General features: G+C 42.9%; 1 protein-coding gene and 1 long non-coding RNA gene across 3 annotated transcripts; one reads left to right on the top strand and one right to left on the bottom strand.

Annotated features, from left to right (window-relative positions):
• Positions 1–7,264: 7,264 nt before the first annotated feature.
• On the top strand, positions 7,265–24,759 carry Slc25a38 (solute carrier family 25 member 38). 2 transcript variants are annotated; one of them, XM_005317400.5, is made up of 7 exons: positions 7,268–7,708; positions 14,181–14,302; positions 14,894–14,978; positions 17,366–17,545; positions 17,808–17,976; positions 21,746–21,912; positions 23,974–24,759. In XM_005317400.5, the coding sequence occupies exons 1-7, from the start codon at positions 7,640–7,642 to the stop codon at positions 24,094–24,096; spliced, it is 915 nt and encodes a 304-aa protein (XP_005317457.1). In that variant the 5' UTR covers positions 7,268–7,639; the 3' UTR covers positions 24,097–24,759. The 2 variants fall into 2 exon arrangements, with proteins under 2 accessions (XP_077894228.1, XP_005317457.1); XM_078038102.1 differs by lacking the exon at positions 21,746–21,912 and having other exon boundaries at positions 7,265–7,708.
• On the bottom strand, positions 23,916–27,429 carry LOC144375037 (uncharacterized). Its single transcript, XR_013434342.1, has 2 exons — positions 27,292–27,429; positions 23,916–24,190 (listed from the first exon to the last, which is right to left on the bottom strand). It is a non-coding gene; the product is annotated as an uncharacterized LOC144375037 (long non-coding RNA).
• Between the last annotated feature and the right edge of the window lie 38 nt (positions 27,430–27,467).

Raw genomic sequence — 27,467 nt, 5'->3', positions numbered from 1 at the left:
ACAGACCAGATAAGAGAAAAATATCCCCAGGTTTCTAACTCCCATTTAATTATGACTCCAATATCAGTGGCACCATAGATTTCCCCAGGAGTGGACCAAAAGTGTAGAATCAAGGGTCTCGGTGTGGAGACTTTACTGCATTCAGTGTCCCCTTCTTTTTAAATAGACAGAGATGGAGCAATCCTTACAGTGCAGGGAAGAAATACGGGAGGTTCCCCAAAGCGAAAGGGGCTTTGGCAGCTGCTGGGAGTCCCTCAGTCCCTCCTTTTACTTACAGGATTAGCTCCTTGGGTTAGGTTTGATCCCAGGCATGCTGGCATATCTCCTAACTTTCCAGTAGTCAGTTCCCAAAAAGTTCATCCTCTGCTTGCAGTTGTTTCGAGTGCTAGGCTTCCCCAAGAAGGCAGAGTGGGGACTCCTCTAAAGTCCCCTCTGGGGTGCCAAAATTTATGACTGAAAATTCGGTTCCCACTCTTGAAGCCAATTAATGCCAATTTAATAATGAGGACAGGGTTTTGAGAAAAAGAAAAAGCGAGGTATCGAAGTTCTTAGATCCCCAGCAGGCATTTCCCTCTGCAGTGGGTGCACTCAAGCCAACTACGGGAAGAAAAGAAAACACTGCTTCCCTAATCTCGCTTAACAAAGGGGAGTAAAGTTTATCAAAGTTCTTTAAAACACTGCTAAAAGGGGTGTAAAAGGTGAGAACAGAAAAGCTGGCGGTTCTATTGACTTTTGGTCCCTTACGGGAGAAGCATACTAGGGACAATTTAGGCTAAAATTGAGCTAAAGTTATCTCCACACATCTAAGGCAGATTGGAACTTGGGACTCTGCATCTGTCCAAAGTAAAACAATGCCATCACACTTAACAGAGACACAGACAAAAGACATAGATTCCCTTTTCAGATTGTCAAAAAAATGAAAGTGAGTGCTGGCCCCAAGCCAACTGGGGCCTTCCCTTCAGACGACCCCAGACTGGGAGATTAGTTCTCTTGCCAGGGTATTGGGGTGGAGACAGACAGGACAATAGAAACAAACACACATAACACAAAATTCGCAGCACGGCCACAGAATTCGCAGCGCGTCGTGGATTGCTACCCAGAAACTAAAGGCCCAGGCGGACTGCAGATCCATCAGCTACAAAATACTTTACCAAATACTTCACAAAATACTTTACTACAGGCAATCCACTCAGAACCCAGAAAGGGGCTGGGGACATCTCCCACAAACCCCGTTGGCTCTGCCCGTTGGTGCGTCTACCTGGACCTTTTGCCTACCTCACAACACAAAACCAGAACTGCATGCATCCAGAGTTCAGAAACTTACACATCGGCAATGCCTTTACTTACCCGCCGGGTTTTCATCACCTCTCAATCGGGGTGTCTGGGTAGGCTTATTAGGGGGATCCCAGGCAAGCCCCCATATGTTATGCTTGAATTTGAGACCCCCAAAGACCACCAGAGACCCAAGATCGATGTAAGCAGCAAAGAAGTGTTTATTGCGAGCTAGCAACTGGTGATGCTGAGAGGCCCCGAGCCCAGGGTTTGCAGCAGTTTTATACACTCTTTGGGGAAGGCAGGGACTTCACATACACCATAGCATCTCTTAGCAAATCATCACACACTGCGGGAAAATCAAATAACAACTCTAAAACATGTTTAGCACATTCACTGGCTGGAACAAGTTGGGTAGGGGTGATTGGTCAGTACAAAAGGGGTATTCATTTGAACTGATTGGTTTAAGCCAAGAGGGGTATATGTGCTGAACTACATGGTTTCCCAACATGTTATCAACCACCATAAACTACTGGGAGGGTCATCTGGCATCCCAGGTATTTCCCTGTCTCATGCTGATTGGTGGCTGCTAGGGGGCTGCTAGGGGGCTGCTATGGATCCCCACCTAGCCTGACTGAGTCAAGGACACCTGGTGCAGCAGATCTCTCCTGTTATTCGTAGATAAACAACTTAGCAGGGTGGGAATGTGCCTAAGAGTGCTCTGTGGGTTTTTCCAAGGACAAAGGCCATGTCCCTTCCTTGGACAGGCTTTGCTCTGAGATAGAGGCTGATATATATATATATGACGGGGTTGTGGCTCAGTGCTTGCCTAGCATGTGCAAGGCACTGGGTTCAATCCTCAGCACCACATAAAAATAAATAAGTAAAATAAAGGTATTGTGTATCAGACGGGAGACCATGGCCAGCAACTCATTAAGGGGTCCTTCTTCCTGCCAAGAATAATCCAAGCCACCCTAAGACTTACAGTCTCAAATAATTAAAATAACAAAGCACAAATACTCAGAAATATTTACAGAAAGTGAATCACCTGATAGATCTAGTCCACATGGGTTCTGGAACTAGATAGTTCCAGTGGTTTAAGGTTTCAAGGGCGGAGCCTAGCTTCCCGATATCTTGCAGTCTGCAGATTGATTGACATCTTGGCAGGTCACACCCATCTCAGGTGCTGGGTGGGATCTTTGGTAGAGCTTGAAGGGGAAGTTTATCTGTATCAGGCAATCTATCCCTGTGGGGGGTGCCACCAGAGTTCCCAATGCCAAACTTATCCCCTCAGGAGCCTACTATGCGCAGCAGTCCACACACAGCCCATGAACTGACGGTTCGTCACAATTGTATTCAACTACAACTAAAACAAAATTTAAAACACACACACACACACACACACAAATAATAATAATAATAATAATAATAATAATAGGACTGGGGATATAGCTTGGTGGTAAAAAGCCTCTTGGTTCAATCCCCAGCACTAAACTAAGCTAAATTAAACTAAGCTAATTCTAACCTGAGGAAGAAATTCATCAGTTGTTATGTTATGATTGGGGTCTATTGTAACCAGAAAGTAGCATTAAAATTTATTTGATAAGGGAGAAAGAGAGGAGTATAGTTAACCTAAGAGACTGCCGATCTGGAATCCCAAGTGTAGGATATCCCCAAGTCCTGGGCTCTTCCTACTCTACCTCCCACATGGGCCAGTAAATCCACTGTTCTGCTCACACAGGCCCAGTGCTTCTCAGACTGACCGCCTTACTGCCCCACCTAGAGCCAGCCACGCCCTGTGGACCAGGATTTAGAGGACAGTGCCTTCACCCTGGTGTAACCAGGATCTGTTGGGGACAGGACACAAGCTCCCTCTAGTGGTCTATTTGAGCTGAGTCCTGATTGGATAAAGAATGATGGACAAAAAAGAAAGGGAGGAAAGAGAATATAGCATATAAAATCGGGGGTGGGGGGCAGCAGCTGGAAAACTACTAATCTAGAAATTCTGTCTTAAGATTCTTGGTAAAATTTAGGGAGTTTTTTGTATTTGGATTTTATATACTGGAGATTTCACTCAAGACTGCTAATTAAGTCCTATAAACCTGCTAATCTCTCTTGGAGGTCCTTCTCTATAAGACAGACCTCATTTGAACAGACCCCCAAACCTGTGGGTATTAGAGGAGGGGATACACTTGTTCACACTAAAGAAAGAATTCACTTCTGCTCCTTCCTTGATCCGCCCAAATCCGTGCATGTCAGATTAGTATTTCCCAATTGGTTGATAGAAACAGTAGCATCCTGATTTCACGAACAGCTCACTCCTCCTCTGTGACCCTTACACCACTGACTGCTTCCCCTTCCTGAAAGCATCTCTTTTGCTTGAAGGAATCCTGAGGGAAGACGGCTTTCCCGAGGTCCTCCTCTGGTCAAGTGCCTTCTGATCTGGACCATCCTAAGGGACAGACACCATCCTGAGGTTCTCTTACAGATCTGGACCTTTTTTCTAGTCCAAATGATAGAAGATGCTCTTGCTTAGGTTCACACAGACAGAAAGACCTGGCTTTGAGTACGTCCTCTTCTACAGTGACTCACAGAAGCAGTGTATCTGCTTGTTCCAGCCTAGGCCCCGGCTGGAAGGGCTGCCTGGGTAAGGCACAGATGGCCATCCCAGCCAGCAGGGCCAGTTGGAAAGCAGCTACCAAGTTCTTGTTTACCGAAATGCAGAGGAGACAGGCCTCATTCTACCAGCTCCCTGGGTAGAAAACTCCCCCAGCCACTGGTCCAGGGTGTGTCCTATACTTCTATGGGAATTCTCCCCCTTTGATATCCACCCTCCTAAACTGTAGAGGAGTAAGCAGTGGACCTTAAGAATGAGAAGGGGGAAACTATTCTCATTCAGTGGTGGCCACATGCCAAACCCTGTACCACCAAGAATTTGGGCTATGTTAACTCCCCAACCCAACTGGGGATCAAACCCAGGGCCTGCCCCCTCCCTCTGCCAGCCTTGGCTATGTTAAGGTAATGGTCACAGGAACTTTTAGAAGAGAGTGTTTTTTCCTGCTTTAGAAATGAATCAACAGATGACCCAACTGGTTAGAAATGTAGGATCGAGAGTCAGGTGTTTGCCTGCAGAGCTGGTGCTATTTTCTCTGCACCATTATATTGACAAAAATTCAGGAGGGAACACAGATCCATCAGAATTTGAGAGTGAGGGTGAAGCTGGGGCAGAGGGCTTGCCCTGTTTGAGCAGGTACAACTCCCTCAACACACCTTGGTCTTTTCTTTGCATTTGTTTTGTCCCCAATTCATCTGCTCCACACCGAGTGGGACAGTACTATGGTACTTCACCAGCACCTGGCCATGTGGAGGACAAGGCCTGCTTCTTCCCTTTCTCCCTTCATGTGGCCCTACCGGATTATCCATGGAGGTGTACCAAGGACCATGATAGACACCACGTTTTTCATGACAGCCAACAGTCTTTACAGGAACAATGACCATCCCCTTCAGGAGGTCTGTTTCCTTGTCTGGGTTCAAGTTAGAAATAGGCTGGTAGAGGGTCATTCCACGTGTTATGGTGGGAAATAAAGATTCACGCAACAATACTGATAGCAAAGAGTTTTCTGCTTTTGATTTTTTACATGGAGCAATCTGAACTTTTTAGATGATTCTTCTTCCCAAGGACCTGAAGCTTGAAGATGACTTACTGTGTGGCTCACACCTGTAATCCCAGCTACTTAGGAGGTTGAGGCAGGAGGATCATGAGCTTGAGGCCAGCCTGGGCAATGTAGCAAGACTCTTTCTCAAAATTAACATTTTTAAAAAAGGGCTGGAAATTTAGGTCAGTGCTTGCCTAGCATATGTGAGGCCCTGTGTTTAAACCCCAGTACCACAATAAATAAATAATGTGCATATAAATATTCTATTATAAATATTCTACATAGAATGATGATGAACTATGTTTCACTGCCTACGGTTGAGAGAAAACTGATCAAGATGCTTATAAATAAATACTTAACTTAGTTTACAAGTAATTACTGAGCCCCTGTGTAATGATGATTTCTCACATTTTATTATCTCTCTACGAAACACTTCTATATACATTGTTTTATTTGCTCTTTACAATAATCCTGGGAGGTTAGGTAATGTTACCTTCAAGTTGACAAATAAGGATTTGAGGTAAATATACACGTTGTTGGGTCATCGACAGAACCAAATGCAGGAATTTGTACTATACTCCTCTGCCTCAGTGGTCTCTTGGGAGAAGATCTGAATGCAGCCCATACCCTCTGCCATCCAAGGAAGAGGGCAGGAACTGGTGGTGCAGTCTTGAGGCAGAATTTCTGCTTTCTTGGGGGAAGCCTCAGTTTTGTTCATAAAGACCTTCAACTGAGGGGCCTTCACAGATTATGGAAGATAATCTCCTTTATTTGAAGTCAATTTATGGTGTTAACAACATCTACAAAATATTTTCACAGCCACACCTAGAGAAGTGTTTTAAGTTAAAAACTGGGGTATAATAGCCAAGTTGATACATAAAATTGACCATCACATAGGGGATGCTGTTTTATAAATAAATACAGTCATTCTGTCAAAGATGAAATCTCTCCCCTGTGGGTAGAGCTACTTGATAGTAGGCAAATGGCAAAGTAGTTTCTGCAAAGTGGGTTCTCATCCCTGTGGACAATTCACACCAGTTAGGATGTGGGAGAATCATGACCAGAAAATATGTGCTTATGTGTAGCAACAATGTTGCATAAAATTCCTGTGTGGGAAGACAACAGTAAAAGAAGAGTCTGATTTTTCCACAAGATGGGGAACTGGTGTGCCAAAATGTTGATGGAGTGATTCACGGTTTGAACATAATACAACACTGTCTGGGCTTGGCTTACAGCTCATCTTCTGTTACTGCTGACATCTCAGCCCTTGGAATAGGATCTGAGGACCCCATTCTGATAGAGACACAGGCCACCCTGACAGTTACCCATCTATATCTTAGAGACCAGCCCATGAGCTGCTCTCATTTACTGCTCTATGGTAGTCCAGTCACCTTGGGCCAGGTGATAAGACTTGAAGCAAAGTTCACTGGCACAGAAGGAGGAAAGGCATTTCTCTCTTGTGAAGCCCAAAGCAGCAACAGGACCATCCTCTAGGCCAAAGCTGCTGGTTAGGCCATTGGAATTCTCTTTTCCTGCTGTTTGTGCCCATCCATATTGGTGGGCACAGACGGTGGCTTCCCCCTTTGCTGAAGATTTCAGCCTTAAGGATGGAGATCATCACAAGATATCCACAGACCTCTCTGAGAGCACTAAGTTTAGAGAGGTTTATGAAAATGGCAGAATATCATGGTATATCCCTTTCTACTCCTACTGGTTCCAAAGGGTAAAGGTAGGCTTAATGCTTTGGCATCAAAAGTAAGAACTTAGGCAGAAAGACCTTGCTGGACTGGTTTCCCTGGAAGCATGGAGGTGATTCACCTGTATTCTTTGCCTTTCCAATCATTTTCTTCCATGTAAACTGACCCAGCTGCAAAGACTACAAGGCCCATCTCCCCTGCCCTTGCAGGGAGAAGAAAAAGAAACCAAACATTCTGCTGGTTCCATTCACTCCAGCTCCCATGTGTACTTTAGCCCTCACTCTGATGGCAGAAACTTCTCCAGGTGTCAAACCTTGCTGTGAATAAAATTTTAAGAAGAGTTCCTGTGCTCAAACCTACACTTGTGTATGTCTTCCTGGATAGAGGGTGTCTACAATCCCTGGAATGGGAAAGCATCACGTGACCTGAACATCTAACCCAGAAAGCAAAAGCCACATTGGGTTTTTAAAGGGAGGGGGCTGGGGTGTAGCTCATTGTAAGAGCGCCCCTGAGCTAATTTCTCTCTCTCCCTCTGTATCCTCCTTCAACAGGCCCAGGCAAGAATAGCGGTAATTCTATGAGCTTCCACAAGGTGGCACTAAAGACACGCTCACCAGGGGCGTGACCCAGCGAAGCACCCGGAAGGGAAATCTTTCCGGCTGTGCCTTTCCATTGGGTTCACCGGGCTTTCTCTTCCCCGGTACACGTAGGACGGTGCTCCTCTAGCGCTGCCGAGTTCGGCTGGGCGGGATGGGTAAGGTAGGCTGGAGAGCCGAGTCACGCAGCCTGCGGAGCTAGTGAAGAAAGGCTAGTAGCTTCCGCGCAAAGTCCGGGCGTGGACGTAGCTGGGACGCGCAGGCCAGCCAGGCGCTGGGAGCTCGGGGCTCCTTCTTCCGGAGACCCCGACGCGTTGCCCGGCTACCGCGTCGACTCATCTCCCGTCCACAGTCTCCAGGGCCGGGCCTCGCGGCCACCGAGGCACCCGGCCCCGAGCTCTCGCTGTTCTCCTCTCCAATGAATCAGAAGGTGCGCGCAGCGCTGCTGCCTCCCCAAGATGTCGGAGACAAGGTGGAGACACTTATGGTGAGGAGCCTGCGAGAAGGGAAGGAAGGGGTTCCGAGGCCGCCAGCTCGGGCGGATTCGAGGCTCTAGGGGGACCCTCGGCACAGTCAGATGGCGCGCAGGATTGGGACGTGGCCGGAGTGGTAAAGTTGGGCTGTGGGATTAACGCAAGGCGGGACGGGAGGAGCTGCCGCCCAAACCCTGGGACGGGCTGGGTCGACGTCTGGGGAGAGCGGCGGTATTGCGGCGGCCGGGACGAGGTGTCGGGGAGTGTGCCCGCGCGGGCCCAGCACCGTGCGCGGTACCAGAAGTTGTTCCGAGTGCGAGTCCTGGAGCGATAGATGAGAGGGCAGCCGGGCAGAGCTTTGAACCATAGCAAGGCCAGGGATCGCGCTGAGCCTGAGGAGCCGTAGTAGCCACGGCGAGCCGTCCCAGGGTTGCCCCAGGAAGCCAGTGGGCCACCGCTTAGGCTCCTCCGGGGCGCAGCCTCTTGACCAGCAGTGGCCGGCGGATTCGCGGGCGCCAAAGACGCCACGCCCCTTGCGGTCCGTACTGGCTGCAGCCTGCGAGCCGCCCAGCCGCCATTGGTGGAGGCGGAGGTGTTGGTGGGCGAGGCCGGCGGTCCCCCAGGGCGTTCTCTCCTAATCCTCGCCGGTGATTGGTGAAGGCGGGGGTGTGGCTATGCTGGGGGCGGGCCCTAGGAATTGGGTAGCTAGCTAGATGAGGTGGCTAGCTTTTTTGTTTTTGTTTTTTTTTTTAAGAAATTTAAAGGCAGCCGCAGCAGCTCTACCTTCATGATTTTGAAAATCTGCTTACCTTTTTCTATCCCTCCAGCCTTCACCTCCAGATCTGAATTGGATTTAGGATATTTTTGTAGAATAGGAATTACTTGTAGAATCATTTTGCAAACTGTTATTGTTACCTTTGTGTTTGTGTTCTTTTCTCTTTTATTCGCCCTACCCCTCTCACACCTAAAAAAGAAATAAATTATTCATCTTATTTTCCATGAATAATTGAGCATTTTTTAAAAATTAAGTCTATTCTTGAAGGCTGGAGGTGTAGATCCGTGGTAAAGCACATGTTTAGCATGGGCAAAAGGCCACCAGAAAGGGGTGAGGGGAAGGGAAGGAGAGGGGGGAAAGAGAGAGGGAGGGAGGGTAGAAAGAAAAGTCCACTCGCAAATGGTGTGCTATCTACCATTGACAAAAATCTTAATTATCTGCCTTTTTTAATTTACCTACTAGAGGTTAATCGATGCTTCTGGCATATATATATTTAGCATCTGGTCTGTGTTCATAGACCTGAAAAATTATAAATATTATGGGCTTTATTAGTTTATTCAACAAATATTGAGTCAATAATAGTTCCAATCTGTGCTGTGAAAAGAAAGATATTAAAAAGATAATTTTTGTCATCCTGGGTCCAGAGGTGAAGGATTTCAGCCTTGAAACAAATTAAGTGCAATACCAGAGGGAGCCTTGGGGAAGCAGCACCTAAGAAAACTGCTGGAGGGAGAAGGGCTGGAGAAGGGCTGGAAGGAGCTGAGGAGGATTAACCTGTCCTGGGATGAGGCACTCTGAGCCCACTGAACTTTATCCTGTGGATGTATGCTCAAGGGATAGGCCTTGAGCATGTCACATTTCCTATTATGTGACAAGAGCCTTTCATTTATCACTGTTGAACACCTATTGTGCCCAGTTATTGAGATACCACCATGAAGAAGACAAGACAGGAGTCACCATATCTTTTGTCATGGACCCTTAGTTATAAAGGAGATGGGCATGGGTGCTGCTGCAGGAATCCTGGGGAGGGGGCATTGAACCCAGAAGCAGGGGAGTTAGGGAGCAGTAGATGAATTAGGGTAGAGAGACAATACCTCAGTTTTCTGGGGTGAGAGGAAGGTAATAGGCCTCCATTATGGTAGAGGAATTGTATTTGAGAGAGTGAGAGCAAACACAAAAATGATAAAGAAGGAGCTGCATGATTCATGAAGACTTTGCAGCCTGCAGTTTGGACTTTATCCTGAGAGGAATGTAGAGCAATAAAAGGGTGTTGACTTTTAAATTTTTTTTTATTTCAGTAAGTACTAATGACTAATATTCTTTCTTTTTTAGTTCTAAAGATTGAGCCCAGGGGTGCTCTACCACTCCAAATCCCTAGCCATTTTTATATTTTATTTTGAGACACAGGCTCTTGCTAATTTGCTCAGGCTGGGACTATAGGCATGTGCCACCATGCCCAGGGATACTTTGTAGTTTCTAACACATTTATTGGTACTACATTTTCAACACATTTATTCTTTTTTAAGTTGATAACTTTTTAAAAATATTTATTTTTTAGTTGTAGTTGGACACAATACCTTTATGTTATTTATTTATTTTTATGAGGTGCTGAGGATCGAACCCAGGGCCTCGGACATGCTAGGCCAGCGCTCTACCACTTAGCCACAACCCCAGCCTCTTAAGTTGATAACTTAAAATTGTATAAAACATTAACTCTTTCATTGAAGGGTTTTATACCAAAAAACACTATGGTTCGATCTGCAGTTTTGAAAGATGACTCTGGCTGCAGGGTAGAGTGTGAGTTAGCCTGTCAAAGAGATGAGGTAAAGAGGTAATTTTTTTGGCAGTCAAGAAGGCAAGAGATGATGTATCCTGAGCCAAGATGGATACAAGACATAAATTTGAGCGCTATTCAGGAGGTGAATGAGCAAGTGTGGAGTGTGGATGGTGCTTGGGTTTTTGGCCCAGGAAGCTGGGTAGATAAATGGCAGTGCATTCACTGGGATGGGGCATCCTAGAGGAGGAGCAAGTTGAAGGTGAGGGGTGGGGATCGTTCATATTTGGAAATATCATCAGAGGTGTGTGGGGGACATCTGAGCAAGTGACTGTGTGGGCCTGAATCTCCTGAGGGAGATGGTAAGTGAAGCCATGGGAGGGGTGTGGAAGCATGGTTCCAGGGGAAATAAAGGAGGTCTTCATTTAAGAGAGTGTCCTGAGAAGTGAGAGGAAACCATGGACACTGTTAATACCTGAAGCCCCCCAAAAAAGCATTTCAAGAGGAAATGAGTAGTGGTCAGCAGTGGTGTGTGAGTGATCAGCCTGAATATCCTAGATTTTCACTTCAGTGGAGCATGAATTTTGAGTTTTGACCAATGGCTTCAACACCTCTGACCTAGGACACATTCACAATCTCTGTGAGCTTCAGTTTGATCTGTAAAATGGATTTAAATAGCTCCTGGGGTTGTGAGATTTACCCAATGCTATTCTGGGAGTGGCCTGGAGGATGACTTTGCACCCTTGAGACTAGAAACTGTCAAGGAGGCCAAAAGGATGGATATATGGGAGTATATAAGGAGTTAGCACCAAAATGGAGTGACTTATGTCAAAATGAAACTAAACGGAGCCAGCAGGGTCCTCGTGCCTATTTGCCTTATAGCAAGAACGATCACGAGAGACTTTGCCAAATCTAACCACAATCTTGCAAGTAGCTTTGTTAAACACAACTTTGTTAAGGTCAATTCAATGAAGACAAATTCCTAGTAACAGCCAATACTACCAGTCAGCTAATGAAGCTCCTGCAGTGAACTCTGAGACCAGTGATTCTTTTTTTTTTTTAATGATTTTATTATTTTTTTTTAAATACTAGTGATTCTTGTTTAAAACACTTTACATGGTGGACGTCCTTCTGCCTTAAAATTTTTCACTTTGCAATAACCTCCTCCAATGGGTCTATGATCCATCATAGCACACAGATTGCAGATTTGCAAATCCCCTACTCATTCCTGAATAAACTATTTCTTTTTTCTTTTTTTTAATGCAGTTCTGGGTATTGATTTGAGGACCTTGCCCATGGTAGGGAAGCACTCTACCACTGAACTATATCCCCAGCTATTTTTATTTTATTTTTGAGACAGGGTCTCACTAAGTTGCCTTGGCTATCCCTGAGATTCTCCTGCCTCAGCCTCCCAAGTAGCTGGGGTTATAGGTGTATACCAATAAACTCAGTATTCTTTAGAGTCCTTCTAGATTGACAAGGGGCAGACTGGGAAGACCAAGGGATCAGCCAGCAGGACATGGTGATGAAGCTGTAGGCAAAGAAAGCCTTCGTGTCTTCTGGGTTTCCAGCCTGATGCCTGGAGAATCCCAATATGGATCAGAGGAGAAACAGATGTGTGTGCAGAACTGTTGACCAAGTTTCCATTTTGCATCTGTTGAGTTTGAGACTCTTATGAGACTGAAGGAGGAGGTGTTGAGTTAGTGGGGCCAGAGATGTGGGCGTTAGTAGCATGTGTGTGAGGTTGCCCTGAGAGGGCTGCAGACAGAGGAGATAAGAGGAGCAGCAATATCTAAGTGGCAGGTCAAGGAAAAGGAGACTTTGAAGGAGAGCTAGAAACAAAGAGAAAGAGAAACCAAGACTGAGAGGAGAGGCAATCATCTGTATCAGATGCATCAGAGAATCTAAGTAAGATAAAGACAGGGGCAGGACAGGAAAGAACATGCACGTCCTTGGTGAGCCCTCAGAACCACTTTAGTGAAGGATATCTAGCTAGATGGCACACTGGGGGCCCAAGGAATGACTGGCAAAGTGTGAGTGAAGCTGATATAGGCATCGGTCTGGAAAGAAGGCTTTGGAGCACCAGGCAGAGAAGAGAAGCCAACAATGGAAGGCAAAGGCCCAGTGTGTGAAGCAGCAGTACTCCTTGATGCTGCAAAGTCTCAGGTGAGGCTGAGAAACACAGATCTCCTGGGATATTGGTTAGCAGAAAAGCAGGACATCTCTGGGTAAGAGGGAGTTGGGCCCATACAGACAAAATGTACACCTTTGCCAGGCATCGTGGTGCATATATCTGGAATCCTAGCAGCTAAGGAGACTGAGGCAGGAGGATCACAAGTTCAGAGCCAGCCCTAGCAACTTGGTGAGACCCGAAGCAATTCAACAAGACCCTGTCTCTAAATAAACATAAAAAGGGCTGGGTATGTGGCTGAGTGGTTAAGCACCCCTGGGTTCAATCCCCAGTACAAAAAAATATATATATACCTTTGTTTGATTTTTACCTATTGTCTTATCAAAACACCTGCTGTCATTTCAGGGCTATTGCAACATGGTTGTAAACTCCAGTCTTTAATTTCTGAATTTATTTAGACCTTCCCAGTGGTTTTCTAAGTCATTGCAGTTATAACTTGTTCATGGTGGCTCTTGGGATGATCTGTCTTTTCTGTTTATATATATATATATATATATATATATATATATAAAATTTGTGATGATTTGTTTTTTCTGTGAAACAAGTACTACATATTAGACATTTCAGTTCCTGTAGGTGATTATGTGATATGTATAATGGCAAACTGAATTTATCTTAACAGTATTTTAGGGCTACAGTAGTATAAAAGCTACTAAATGAGGGAAAAGGTCTTTTTTAGATGGAATTTGCCAAGTGTCTTCTTTGGAAAAGAGGGTTTTTTAAAAAGTGTGCTTTCACTACCATTTGTGCTGCTGGGTTCTGGGGCTCTGGAAAGAGAACACAGTGTTGTCACACTAGCACCAATGCTAGGAGCTGAGGCTCCTGGGCTGTGCTTGAGGGAGGTACATTTAGTCTTTGAAGGAGTTATACTCCTCCAGATGGTGCCTATAGATAAGCCAGTGTGTGTGACAGTGCCAGGGCTGAAGTAGAGGCAACAAACCTAGGAGTGGCTATTGATCTATAGAGCCATCTGTCACCTCTGTAGGTCCCAGTGAGATGGGAGGGAAGGAGAAAGGGAAAGTTTTAAATGAAGGAAATTCATAGATTATAGCAGAAATGGAACTTCTCATACATTGTGACTAAGCTTCAGGTTTCATTTGTTTTTGACCTGATCCTATAATATATTATAGGATGTATAGCCAAGGGAGCCTAGAAACCAAAGTTTAGAGTTAAACTCAATTGAGTTTGCTTTTCCAAAGACAAAGAGATATCTGTAATTTTTCAAGTAGGACAAAGCGTGGTAAGTGTGGACAGTGGCATGGAAATAGACATGTTGCTCAGTCTGTTTGCTCAGGGAGTAAAATTATTAGCAACACTAAGACCAGAGGAATAGCTCTTGTAGGGCACAATATCCTCAGCAACATTCCAGTGTTATGAATTTCCAGCCATGTGTTTCTCTGGAATAGATGAATTCTAGATAGGGAAGAGGGATGGGAGGGGAAGGGAGGGGGCAGGGGATTAGCAAGGATGGTGGAATGTGATAGACATCATTATCCAAAGTACATGTATGAAGACACGAATTGGGTGTCAAAGTACTTTATATACAAACAGAGATGAAAAATTGTGGTATATATGTGTAATAAGAATTGTAATACATTCTGCTGTCATTTATTTATTTATTTGTTTATTTATTTAAAAAAAAAAAAAAAAAGAAGAGGCACTAGCCTGGAGTTACTGGCCCAGCTGTGGAGAAAGGTGCATAATGTGCTAGCAGAGCTGCTGACACAATGCTCTCTTGTTCTGCAGTTACATCCAGTGATCAAGGCTTTCCTGTGTGGCTCCATCAGTGGGACCTGCTCTACCCTCCTTTTCCAGCCCCTGGATCTCCTTAAAACACGCCTGCAGACTCTCCAGCCCTCAGACCATGGGTAGGACCTGCTGCTCCACATTTCACTGAGGCACTGGGTTCCATTTCTCAGGCACTGGATCATCTTTCCAGTTAAATCAACGTCCATTCTGTTGGATGCTCAAAGAGAAGCACAAGCTGTGCCCAACTGTGTTTCATTGTATAGTGTTCTCAGTGAATATATATATTTTTATATTTGATGTTTCTTGTTCATTAAGTGGGATCCTTTCCTGTGCAGCTCCAGAGGATCTGCCTCAGTGACATTTGCATTTTATTGTGCTAGCTCATGATGTCTTAACTGTACTGCTTGATAGGGGGTGGTTTTCTACAAATAACATCATTTGTGACTGTTTTGTGCTATATAGAGCTCAGCACTATAGGAAGTATATAAAGTATATTTAAAATGGGAGGTTATTCCATTGCTTGCCGTGTGAATGGACAGATGAACATTTGTCAAACCAGGAACACATGGGAAGTCAAGAGTAATTCTACGATGCATTATAGGGATTCCTAAGTGTTTTAGGAAAGAGTAAATACAAAGTCTTTGAGTGGAGATTTTTTTTTATAAGGAAGTGATCTAAGTGACTTTTCCTCTTCTTTTGTCTGCCTTCAGGTCCAGACGTGTTGGCATGTTGGCTGTATTCTTGAAGGTGGTTCGCACCGAGAGTCTTTGGGGCCTTTGGAAAGGGATGTCCCCTGTAAGCCACCTTCTGGGTCTGGGTTCTCTTGCAGCACTTTTCTTTGGTAACCAGTCATGTCTCATGTACCTCACCAGCTCCTTAGAAGTAATGGGAGTATAGTGGTTTCCCCTTATCTGTGGTTTTACATTCTGTGGTTTCAGTCAGTCCCAGACCAAAAATATTAAATTCCAGAGGTGAATAATTTATAAATTTTAAATTGTGTACTGTTCTGAGTAGTGTGATGAAATATCACATTGTTCACTGCTCAGCCCTATAGGTGAATCACCCATTTTTATAGTCACTTAGTAGCTATGTCAGGAATCAGATTGACTATTGGGGAATCAGTATTTATGTTAAGTAATCCTTATGTGCTTAATAGTGGCCCCAAAATGCAAGAGCAGTGATGCTAGTAATTGGGATATGCCAAAGAGAAGCTGTAAAGTTCTTCCTTTGAGTGAAAAGGTAAAAGTTCATGAGTTAATAAGCAAAGGAAAAAAAAGTGTATGCCGAGGTTGCTAACAGCTATGGCAAAAGTGAAATATTCTATCTGAAGTTGTGAAGAAGGAAAAAGAAATTCATTCTAGTTTTGCTGTCACATTTCAAACTGCAAAGTTACAGACATAGTGTGTGAGAAGTACTTAGTGCAGATTGAAAAGGCATTAAATTTGTGAGTGGAAGATATGAACAAAAAACATGTTCTAATTGATAACAGTATGTTGCACCAGAAAGCACTGAACCTAGAGGAAGACTTCGTTCGGCAAAGTGTCCCCTGTGATGAATGACAGCAAGCCATTTACTGAAAGTAAGAGATGGTTACATGGATTTAGATAGGTTTGGACTGAAAAATGTAAGAGTTACCCGAGAGGTTGTACCTGCTGATGAAATTGCTGCCACATTTCTGGCAGAGTTGAAGAAGTTCATTAAAGAGAAAGCAAGTCTTCAATTTGATGAAGCCAGGCTCTCCTATAAGAAGATGATCTGTATTCGTGAAAGTATAGAAGAGGCACCATGGCATAAATCATGGAAGGACGTGCTTGATGGAGTGGAAGAACATTGAAGGCCATGAAGATGTGTTAATTAGGAATTGGAAACACTTGTTGAGTCATGAACAGAGGAAGAAGAAGAGGAAGAAACTGAAGCAGAGCCAACAATATGGATATTATTAAAATTTGCTGAAGTGTTTTGAATTGCACAGACATTAAAGGACAAAATTATGGAGAGAACACAGCATTAAAGTCACCCAGTTCATCACCAAAAGATGACAGCCTCTGCAGCAACACTTGGATGAGTGAGAAAGAGATAACTCTTGAATACAGTGTTCTTCCAAAAGATTTTGGCAAAAAGCCCTTCAACTATCAAAGCTCCCCAACTATTGATATCATCTGCTCCTGACATTCAGCCATCGAGGTTGGTGGCTCTATGATCCTCCTTCTGACCTATTGTCAGAACGTCAGTAGTAGCCTTATACTGTGTCATTCACCTCCCTTCATCTCATGAGGTAGGCGTTGTCATCTATTATCACAAGAAGGAGGGTGAGTACTGTGTAAGCTGTATTGAGGGGGTGGGGGAGAGATCCAGACCAAGTCATATAATTTTTATTACAGTGTTATAATTGTATTTTTATTAATTACTGTGCCTAATTTATAAATGAAGCTTTATCATAGTTATGTATGTACAATATAGGAAAAAACATACTGTTTGTAGAGTTTGGTATTATCCACTGTTTCAGTCATCCACTGGGGGTCTTAAAACATGTCCTCCACAGATAAGAGGGGACTACTGCACTTCCCACCCATCTCATGTACTGTCACTAACTTCTGTTTGAGGGCTCAAGGAAATATTGTACCTGTATACCTTGGGTATGATTTGTTAGTGTAGCACAGTCTGCAGCAGAAATAGCTAGCCCACCTCCTCCCTCTGCCTGCCTTTCAGTGTATTCTTGCCCCTTACCACTTCATTGAAAGTGGGCTGGAACCTCACACCTGTATTTCTTTCCCTAATGGCTTTTACTAGCCCTAAGGACTCACTTTGCTAGGATTGCCAAGGTGTTAAAACTTACCCCAACCCACACAGTCCTCAACAACTGAATAATGGGTTGATGTTTAAACTTCACCCTCTCCCCTCCGATGGAGGACTAACTCTGAGGTGTGTTCTTCACTGGTTCCCAGAGTTCCCCAAAGGGACTGAGTTGCCCACAGCTGTAACTGCTTTTGTAGTTCATCCTTTATTAGCTGCCATCTCTCCTGTCTCTCTTACCCACTTCCCGGTTGGTGTTTTCTCTGCACCTTCAATAAACTACTTGCATGCAAATTATCTTGGGATCTTTTGGGGAAACTCAGCTAAGACAGTATCTAATGGTGTTGGCTCTTTGATTTCATTGTTCTTCCCTCTGGCTTTTTCTGCAGTCCATCGTGAGATGTGTCCCTGGCGTTGGAATTTACTTTGGCACTCTCTACTCTTTGAAGCAGTATTTCTTGCGAGGCCATCCCCCTACTCCCCTGGAATCGATCATGCTGGGTATGAGCTCTCGCTCTGTTGCAGGGGTCTGCATGTCACCTATCACAGTGATCAAGACACGCTATGAGGTGAGTTTGATAGCTCTAGGACTTCAGGGTTGGTACACAGAGCCACTGGGTTCTTGGGAAGCGACTAGTGTCAATTCTTGATTTATAGTCCAACTTAGAGTTGGATGTGGTCACAGAACTCATTTGTGTAAGCAGGCCAAGCCATGTGTGAGCTAGAGCCCATTAGTGCCTTGGTGACGCTGAATAACCTGAAAAGTCAGTTGGGGTACTGCTCCAGTGCAAGACCTCTATATCAGTCACTGGATCTGTGCTCCCTTTGCAGAGTGGAAAATACGGCTATGAGAGCATCTACGCAGCTCTGAGAAGCATCTATCGCAGTGAGGGACACCGAGGCCTGTTTAGCGGCCTGTCAGCAACTCTCCTTCGTGATGCACCCTTTTCAGGAATTTACCTGATGTTTTACAGCCAGACCAAAGGCCTAGTGCTCCATGGTAAGGATAAAGGAAGGTGTGGTGGAAAAGAGGTATTCCTGAGACATTGGGTTCTTGCTGTTTTATTTGTTATTCTTTTGTTATTCTGTTTGTTATTCTTACCAGTTTTAGGATCTGAGCCATAGTAAGATTGTGTCCGGTTTGGGGCTGAGTGCTGGGCCACAAAGGTGGGTGTGACAGACTTGGCCATTGCCCTTTGGAGTTTATATGCTCTTCAATCAAAGAGTACTGATGCTACTATAATTTGGCAGATTGGGATGGACTGGGTAAAGAATAACATGTGTTTTGCAGAGGTTCTGTAATAGTACATCCCAAAACAGTACATTGTAAAATTCCTGTGTCCCATCCAAGGCCTCCTAGATGAGAAACTTTGGGGTACAAACCTGTGAGGTGTATCTTTTTAGAAGACTTATTGTGATTCAAGTTTGAGAAACACTGATGGATTAGAAGTTTGAAGGAAAAAAAAATTATTTTCATCCTTGCTGTGTTTCTAGTTAATGTTGTTTGAGCCCTCCCTTTGGGTAGAGGTAAAGCTGCAAAATCTGAGTTTCAGTTAGGCCCACCTCACCAGTAAGCTTATATTGGACTAGATGTGGGTGAAATCTATAAGTTGTAAACATCCACCCAAGCAGAGCAAGATGTAGAAAGTTGTTCTGTAGAATGCACCTGCATTCAGTAAAGTGTCTGTGGCTAATTAGGGAAACTGGAATGCCTACCATCCAGACTGGTGATCTGCTACAGTTAGAATGCTTTGGGAGATTAGCTGTCTCTCCCCAAGCTGCAGGAGGTGTGACCCTGCAGGTCACAGCTTTATTTTATAACAGAAAATTAAGGCAATAAAGCATGGAAGTGAATTTTTTTTTGTTTGTTTGTGCGAGGGATTGAACCCAGGGCCTTGTGCTTGTACTCTATCACTGAGCTACATCCATAGTCCCTGGAAGTGTATTTCCCCCCTTTTTATTGGTGCATTATAATTATACATATCAGCAGAATTTGTTATATATTCATGCATGCACACAATAAAACAGTATAATTTGATCAATTTTATTCTCCAGTATCTCCCCTTCCTCCCTCCCCTGTTCCCCTTCTACTATTCTACTGGTCTCCCTTCTATTTTTTTTTTTAATTTGTTTTAATTAGTTATACATGACAGTAGAATGCATTTTGACACATTTTACACAAATGGAGCACAACTTTTCATTTCTCTGGCTGTACTTGGTGCAGAGTCACACCCGTGGTGTAATCATACATGTATATAGGGTAAAATGTCTGTCACATTGTACCTTTCTTCACGTCCCTCCCTCCTCTTAATCCTCTCTGCACAATCCAAAGTTCCTTTATTCTTCCGCTATCACCACTATGGATCAGCATCTGCTTATCAGAATACATTTGGTCTTTGTTTTTGGGGGATTAGTTTATTTCACTTAGCATGATGTTCTATAGTTACATCCATTTACCTACAAATGCCATAATTTCATTTTTCTTTAAGGCTGAGTAATATTCCATTGTATATGTGTACCACATATTCTTTATCTATTCATCTGTTGAAGGGTGCCGCAGTCTGGCTGGCACAAAATCACGAGCCACTCACAGCCTTGTAGATTCAAACAGCAATTCTTTATTCCCGAACTCACACCAGCCCTCTACAAACACGTTCTGGGGAAAATCACGTTCTTCTCCAAAAATTCACGTACTCCACCAGGCTTTGAATCCCAAATACTTTCTGAATCCCAACGGGAGCTCAAGGATCAGCGTGCCTGAGGCAGCAGGATGCGCCTTATTCCAGGCAGGGTACACCTTAAACCTGGAACCGCCCTAAACCCAAAGAGCAGGATACTCCCTAAAACCTGATCCGCCCTAAACCAGGATCCGCCCTGGTCCTTGAGCAAGGTCACCTTACTCAAGCATACATGCAATGTCACAGCGAATGTCCAAGGCAAGTCCATTTCCACGAGTCCTTCCTCTAAGCAACATGGGGTACGCTGGCAAGGAAATTTCGATGCGTCATTCCTACTTGGCAATGGCTCTCAGCAGAAGGGCACCTAGGTTGGTTCCATAATTTAGCAATTGTGAATTGAGCTCCTATGAACATTGATGTGACTGCATTACTGTAGTATGCTGATTTTAAGTCCTTTGGGTATAGACTGAGGAGTGGGATAGTGGGTCAAATGGTGGTTCCAATCCAAGTTTTCTGAGGAATATCCATATTGCTTTCCAAAGTGGTTGCATCAATTTTCAGTCCCATCGGCAATGTGTGAATGTGCCTTTTCCCCCACATCCTTGCCAATACTCTTTATTGCTTGTATTCTTGATAATTACCTTTCTGACTGGAGTTTTGATTTGCTTTTCTCTAATTGCTAGAGATGATGAACATTTTTCTATATGTATGTTGATCGATTATATTTCTTCTGTGAAGTGCTTGTTCAGTTCCTTAGCCTGTTTATTGATTGGGTTGTTTGTTTTTTTGGTGTTATGTTTTTTGAGTTCTTTACATATCCTGGAGATTAGTGCTCTATCCAAGGTGCTTGTGGTAAAGATTTTTTCCCATTCTATAGGTTCTCTCTTCACATTATTGATTATTTCCTTTGCTAAGAAGAAACTCTTTAGTTTGAATATATCCCATTTATTGATTCTTAATTTTATTTCTTGTACTTTAGGAGTCTTGTTAAGGAAGTAAGGTCCTAAGCTGATATGATGAAGATTTGGGCCTACTTTTTCTTCTATGAGGTACAGGTCTCTGTGCCTAAGTCTTGGATCCAATTTGAGTTGATTTTTGTACAGGATGAGAGAGTTTTATTTCATTTTGTTACACATGGATTTCCGGTTTTCCCAGAACCATTTGTTAGATAAACCGTCTTTTCTCCACTGTATGTTTTTGGTGCCTTTGTCTAGTATGAGATAGCTGTATTTATGAGGGTTTGTCTCTGTGTCTTCTATTTTGCATTGGTCTACATGTCTATTTTGGTGCCAATATCACGCCTGGAAGTGTATTTTTAAATTTTCAATCCATCCTAAAATTTTTTAAATTGGGTATTTAGAAATAATGTTAAACCTATGAGAAAGGCCACAAGAACAATACATTATATAAATCTTTAAATCTTTTGAGAGTAAGTTGTAGACATGACTCATCTTTACCCTTAAATATCTCAGTGTGTATTTCCTAAGAACAAGGACAGGCCCTCATGTAACCATCTATTTTTTCAAATTCAAGAAGTTTAATACAGGTAAAATTCTTAAACACATAGTCCATATTCTGATTTCTCTAATCATTTCAGTAGTGTACTTTGTAGTAATTTTTATTTCCAAGAATAGAGGCCAGTTGCTATACCTAAATTTGGGTTTATATAATGTGTTTTTTTAGTGATTAGATTTAGTTATTTATTTTTAGCAAGTGGACCAAGGATATGATACAGTTTTTATATCAGGAGGCACATGACATTGTGCTTGACCCATTATGGATAACTTGGATATTAGTTATACCTTTTTCTTTTTAATATTTTTTAGTTGTTGGTGAGCTTTTATTTTATTTCTTTATATATGGTGCTAAGAATCAAACCCAGTGCCTCACACATGCTAGGCAAGCGCTCTTCTACTGAGCTACAACCCAAGCCCATTAGTTGCACCTTCAAATATTTAATCCTTAAACTTGTTTGAATCTACATCTTTCTGAATTTGGGGACGAATGAAGGGACAACTTACACTGAGTTTTATCTGATAAATCTGATAAATATGAGATATGTAATTCCATGTTATGTGTGTTCTCTTTCAGACCAGTTGGATGCAGTCTTTATTCCTGTCATAAATTTCAGCTGTGGGATATTTGCTGGTATTCTGGCCTCTCTGGTAACTCAACCTGCGGATGTTATCAAGACCCACATGCAGCTCTCCCCAGTGAAGTTTCAGTGGATAGGCCAAGCAGTAACTATCATTTTCAAAGTAAGACCATAGAATGAGTATAGTTTCTTGTAGTGGATAAGGATCTCTCTCTAAAGCAGTAGTTCCTGTCCTTCATTCATTTGGAATCATTTGAGAAACTTTTAGAAATCTGCATTCCCAGGTCAAAATCTAGGCCAAAGATATCAGCGATCTGGTGGAAGGGCAGTATCAGAACTATTTTTTTAGGGGCTTGGGGTGTAGCTCAGTAGTAGAGCATGTGCTTAGCATGTATAAGACTGTGGGCTCAACTCCAGCACCAAAAGAAAACAAAAATCAGAAAAGTTTTGTTTAAAGGTCCCAGTAATCCCAGTGTGCTGCCAAGGTTGAGAACCATAAAAGCTTATGTGTTTTTGTTTTTGTTTTGAGGGGAGGGGCACCTATATTAGGATCCCCTGTTCATCAACATGCAGATTGTTTGACTATAGCCCAGATCTGCTGAACAGGACGTCTGGGTGGTCTCAGTACTCTAATTAACATAGGAAAAAAGATAGAAAAGAAGCATACATATTATGGTCTAGCTGTTTGGTCTAATACAAGTGGTACTGAAAATAAAATGTTATAAAAGATATAAAAGGCACTAAAGCACTATTTAAAAACCAGTGGATTGGCCATTTTGGAACACAGTACTGTTATCACACACCAGATATTCCTGTTAAAAATAAATGTGAATTTGTGACTCTAATACTGCTCATACCATTTAGGCTGTCGGCTTTCTTATTCTCTGTACATAAAGTCATGAAGTATAACAATAATATATTTTTCAATATATGTGAGATTGCAAATTATTTCAGGTTGTGAGGGAGAAAGAAGAGGTGTTTTACTAGGTGCAGAGGTACATGCCTCCCAGCGGTTTAGGAGGCTAAGGCAGGAGGATCAGGAGTTCAAAGCCAGACTCAGCAAAAGCAAGGCACTAAGCAATTCAGTGAGACCCTGTCTGTAAATAAAATACAAAATAGGGATGGGGATGTGGCTCAGTGGTTGGGTGCCCCTGAGTTCAGTCCCTGTTACCCCCTAAAAAAATGAAGAGGTGTTTTGCCTTTAATTCTTATACAGATAGGGCTACCAAGAGCACACAGTGAATGACACAAAAAGTACTCCCTCCTGATAGACAAATGGTAAGAAGCCTACTCTTCCTTCAGCCTGTATCCAGGATCCAGGTTTGGCAAACAAACCTTGGCATGGATTTCATCTGCTACTTGGGGCTCAGTGCTTCTGTGTAGTGTACAGACTATACAACTATACACAATAATCTTGCATGACGTAGGGGGCCTGTGAGTGTTGCTCATGGTAGAGAGCATGCTTAACATGTACAAGTCTGGATTCAGTACCTAGCACCCCTCACTCAAAAACATAAAACAAAAAGATTTTTAAGAAATTCTCTTAGATAGAATAGGCTTAAAGCCTAGCAGGTATGCAAAATGATTTTTTTTCTTCTTCTTCTGTTACTAGGGATTAAATCCAGGGCTGCTCCATGCTGAGCTACATCCCTAGCCCTTTTTATTTTTTATTTGGGGACAGGATCTTGCCAAGTTGTTGAAGCTGGCCTTGATATGCATCTTTCTGCCTCAGTCTCCTGAATTGCTGGAATTACAGGCATGCACCATCACAGCTGGTCAAAAAACATTTTTTAAAGTTCATTAGTTATCTTAAATTACAGGCATGCACCATCACAGCTGGTCAAAAAACATTTTTTAAAGTTCATTAGTTATCTTTTTTTCCTTTTGTGGTGGTAGTGGAGTACCAGGGATTGAATACAGGGGCACTCAACCACTGAGGCACATCCCCAGCCCTATTTTGTATTTTATTTAGAGTCAGTATCTCACTGAATTGCTTAGTACCTCGCTTTTGCTGAGGCTGGCTTTGAACTCGTGATCCTCTTGCCTCAGCCTCTTAAGCCACTAGGATTACAGGTGTGTACCACCGGGTCTTATTCATAGATATGGCATATACTTTAGAAACTAAGACTCAGAAACAAGGTAACAGAGACTCTCTGGTGCCAGATGGATAGTTAATTATATTACTACTTTATTTCTGGAGTTTTGACATTTATTTTCATCGTAGGACTATGGGTTGCGTGGCTTCTTTCAAGGCAGTGTCCCCCGGGCCCTCCGCAGAACTCTGATGGCAGCAATGGCATGGACGGTCTATGAAGAGATGATGGCCAAAATGGGCCTAAAGTCCTGATAAAGAGGACCAGGAAAGGGTGGAATCTGCTGTCCTGCTTGGTTCCTGTCAAGCACTGCTTTATCTCAGCATCTGGAGTCTGGTGAAGTCCTACCTGGAAAGCCAGGAAGAAACATGTTTGCCTTCAGTCCCCATTGAAGGAGAGACCTGCCTGGAGGCTTCAGATTCCCAGAAAAGGAGTCACCAATGCACAACACAGCCCACTAAAAAGTTGGGACAGAGGTTCGCACATCCTGCAAACTACTTGAAAGGCATTTCCAGAGAGATGTCTGCCAGGTGGTTCTGCTTTAGCCACCTGCCTACACTACAGCTCCTTGAGCATGTGCTGGGGCAAGGAGTCATAATCCGGAGAAGCTGTAGGCCTCCTTCCATGTCTAAGGAGCTCTACATGGGGAAGACTAGATCTGAGAAGAGACATAGTGATGTCTACCAGGTGAAGACTGTCTGAAGTATACCAGGTGTAAGAAGAAAATATTTCATTTATTTGGTTCCTAATCATCTTCTCAGAGGCTCTGGAGAATGGGGACAGTAACTTCCTAGTCTCTAAATGTCCAAAGAAAAATTTTTGCTGTTGGCCCCTGTACTGTTTCAACTCTAAGCTGTTCTGGCTTTTTTCCACAACTAAAGTTTGGATTAATAAAGTAATATTCTTTATCATTGAAAGCAGTTTGTAAAATTTAAATAGTATATTTATCATTCTGTTTGAAAATAATAAATTAGTTCTAGGGTGGTTTTTAACTTATATAGGTCATTAAAACCTAATTTTTAAAAAATAACCTTGTTTTACAATTCATCCATTTCAAGTATACAATTCAGTGATTTTCAGTAACTTTACTGAAAGGTGTAGCCATCACCATAAATTAGTTGTGAACATTTTCATTCCCTAGTAAGATCTCTCATACCCATTCATAATTAGTCTTCATTTCCATCCCCAGCCTACCACTCATCTACTTTCTGTCTATAAATTCACCTTTTCTGGACGATTCATATAATAATAGTGAAGTCTATTGTATTTCTTTCCACTTAGTATGTTTTTGAGGTTGATTCATGGTGTGACATGTTTCTTTATTCTTTTTTATGCCCAAATAACATTCTATTGCATGCATGTATGGTTGACCTACAGTGTACATGGAGATTTTATGCAGGCCCTCCCATGGATGGTCATTGCTTTATCCAAGGAGCAGACGGAGTTGTGTGGTCTTGTGGTTATCTTGGGTTCTGATCCACGTAGCACTTCACTTAGACATATTAAAATTGTGCCTAGGAAATGGGAATAGTTAATATTTTCTACCTCCTAGGGTAGTAGTGAGGGTTGAGTAAATGTTTCTAGAACATTGTATTAGTGTCATAGGGTATCAACAAGTTAACCATAAGTTGGATCACCAAAACAACATAAATTGTTTCAGTTCTAGAGATAAAGCAGAGCATTTACTTCATGCTCTCTTGAAGGTTCTGGAGAACCATTTCTTGTCTGTTCTTCTGGTGATTGATGGCAATCCTTGGTGTTCCTGGGTTTACACATGCATCACTCTGATCCCCTACCTCTGTCTTCATGTTTTCTTCTCTGGGTATGTCTCTCCATGTCCAAATATCTCTCTTAAGGACTCTAGTCACCCAGACCCAGGACCTCATTTTAGCTTGATTACAAATGCATAACGACCCTATTTCCAAAAAAGTTCACATCCACAGCTACTATAGATTAGAACTCCAGCATGTATTTTGGGGGCATGCTTCATCCCATAGCATAAATATATTTAATGATTTATAAGTTAACAATAAGTTTATACTTTAAGTTTTAAATTAAAATGTCCTATTTAAAATAATTTGGGTAGGACTATGGGAGAGCATAAAGCAGTTCCTGGCTTCATAGTGGCACCCAAACCACCAGTGTGGTGATCTCCATGTTGTGAGCCCTGTGTTGGGAGAAGCACTTAAGATGTGAATGACGGGAAGGCAAGTTAGACAGAGTAGCTATCTCTTAAACTTGGGACATGGTAGCTGTTCCATGTCCTCAGGATCTCTTAAGTCTCCTTTGACCCTTGAGGCCAGAAAACCTGTAGGTGAGGGCTCTTGGGGAAGAGGGGCAGAGATGAATCTGGATGTATGGACTTCCCATGTGGATTTGCTGCCTTACACCTGGTGAATTTCAGTCACTGGAGCTCTGGGGTAGTGTTTCGTTTTGCTTTGAGGAGGTAGGAGTGCAAATAAACAGAAGAAATAGCTTAATTTTCTCCAAACATGAAATAAGACTGAAATTTACTGGAAATCCTGATTCCAGTGGCAAGTGGTCCTAGAACACATTCCAAGCCCCAAGGATAACTCACCTTTTCTCTCATGTCTCATGGGTTTGAAGCTCAGAAATGAAGTGACTAGGAGTTCCATCTGGCATTTGAAACTTTGCCTATTGCCCTGTATTGTTTTGTTTCAATTTGAAAACCTGTGTTCCTCATTGAAAAAAAATTAATATACTAGAAAAAGGGAGGGTGGGGAAAGCCAATGACCTTACATCATATGTGGTCCTCAGGTTAACTTCACATAGAATTATCTGGGAGCTATTTGTAAACTAAACAAAAATTAAAAATCTGGGGTTGGGCACTATACCTTTAAAAACTCTCCAAATAGATTCTAAGTGCAACCAGGATTGAGATCTGCTGTATTATTAATTTAAATCTTGCTATTTCTTTATGGTAATCTTTTAGTAGCACAGGACTTAAACCTTCATAATCGTCCTCATTCCTAAAAATTATTTTTGGTTACACAGAACATAACTTCATTATTTTTTAAATATATATTTGTTTTAGTTGTCATTGGACCTTTATTGATACTCAGTGCTGAGAGTTGAACCCCAGTGCCTCACACTAAGTGCTCTGCCACTGAGCCATAATCCCAGTCCAAGTTTCATTATTTTTAAGTGGCTGCATGGTATTGCATTGGATGGAATAAATCTTTATTAATGGCCTACAGATAGAAAATGCATTTTTTTTGTGTGTGGGGGGGTGGGTCTACCAAAAACTAACAACCTCAAGTGTACAATCTTTTTTTTCGGGAAAACTTTCCGTAAGTGAACACTTGAAATCTGAATTACATGCTGGTAATAGTTCCTCAGGTTTTACTTAACACTTAGGCTTGATGTGGTGCACATACTGTCCTACATACAATAAGAGAAACTCAGACGACGAAACGGCCCAAGTTCACCTGCGAGTCGGTAAGACAGTCACACACTTGGCCCGCGGCCGCGTCCCAGCGGTCCAGCAAACATTCTTGACAGGAAATACTGAAGCACGCGGAGCAGCCCGGTTAAACCCGAAAGTCAACCTACCGGTTCACAATACTCTGCGCTTGCGCTGTGAGTCCGCCTTCCGGAGCGGGAA

This window comes from Ictidomys tridecemlineatus, chromosome 2, assembly GCF_052094955.1.
Source record: "Ictidomys tridecemlineatus isolate mIctTri1 chromosome 2, mIctTri1.hap1, whole genome shotgun sequence".
NCBI lineage: Eukaryota > Metazoa > Chordata > Mammalia > Rodentia > Sciuridae > Ictidomys > Ictidomys tridecemlineatus.
This window is presented reverse-complemented; position numbering and strand designations above follow the sequence as displayed.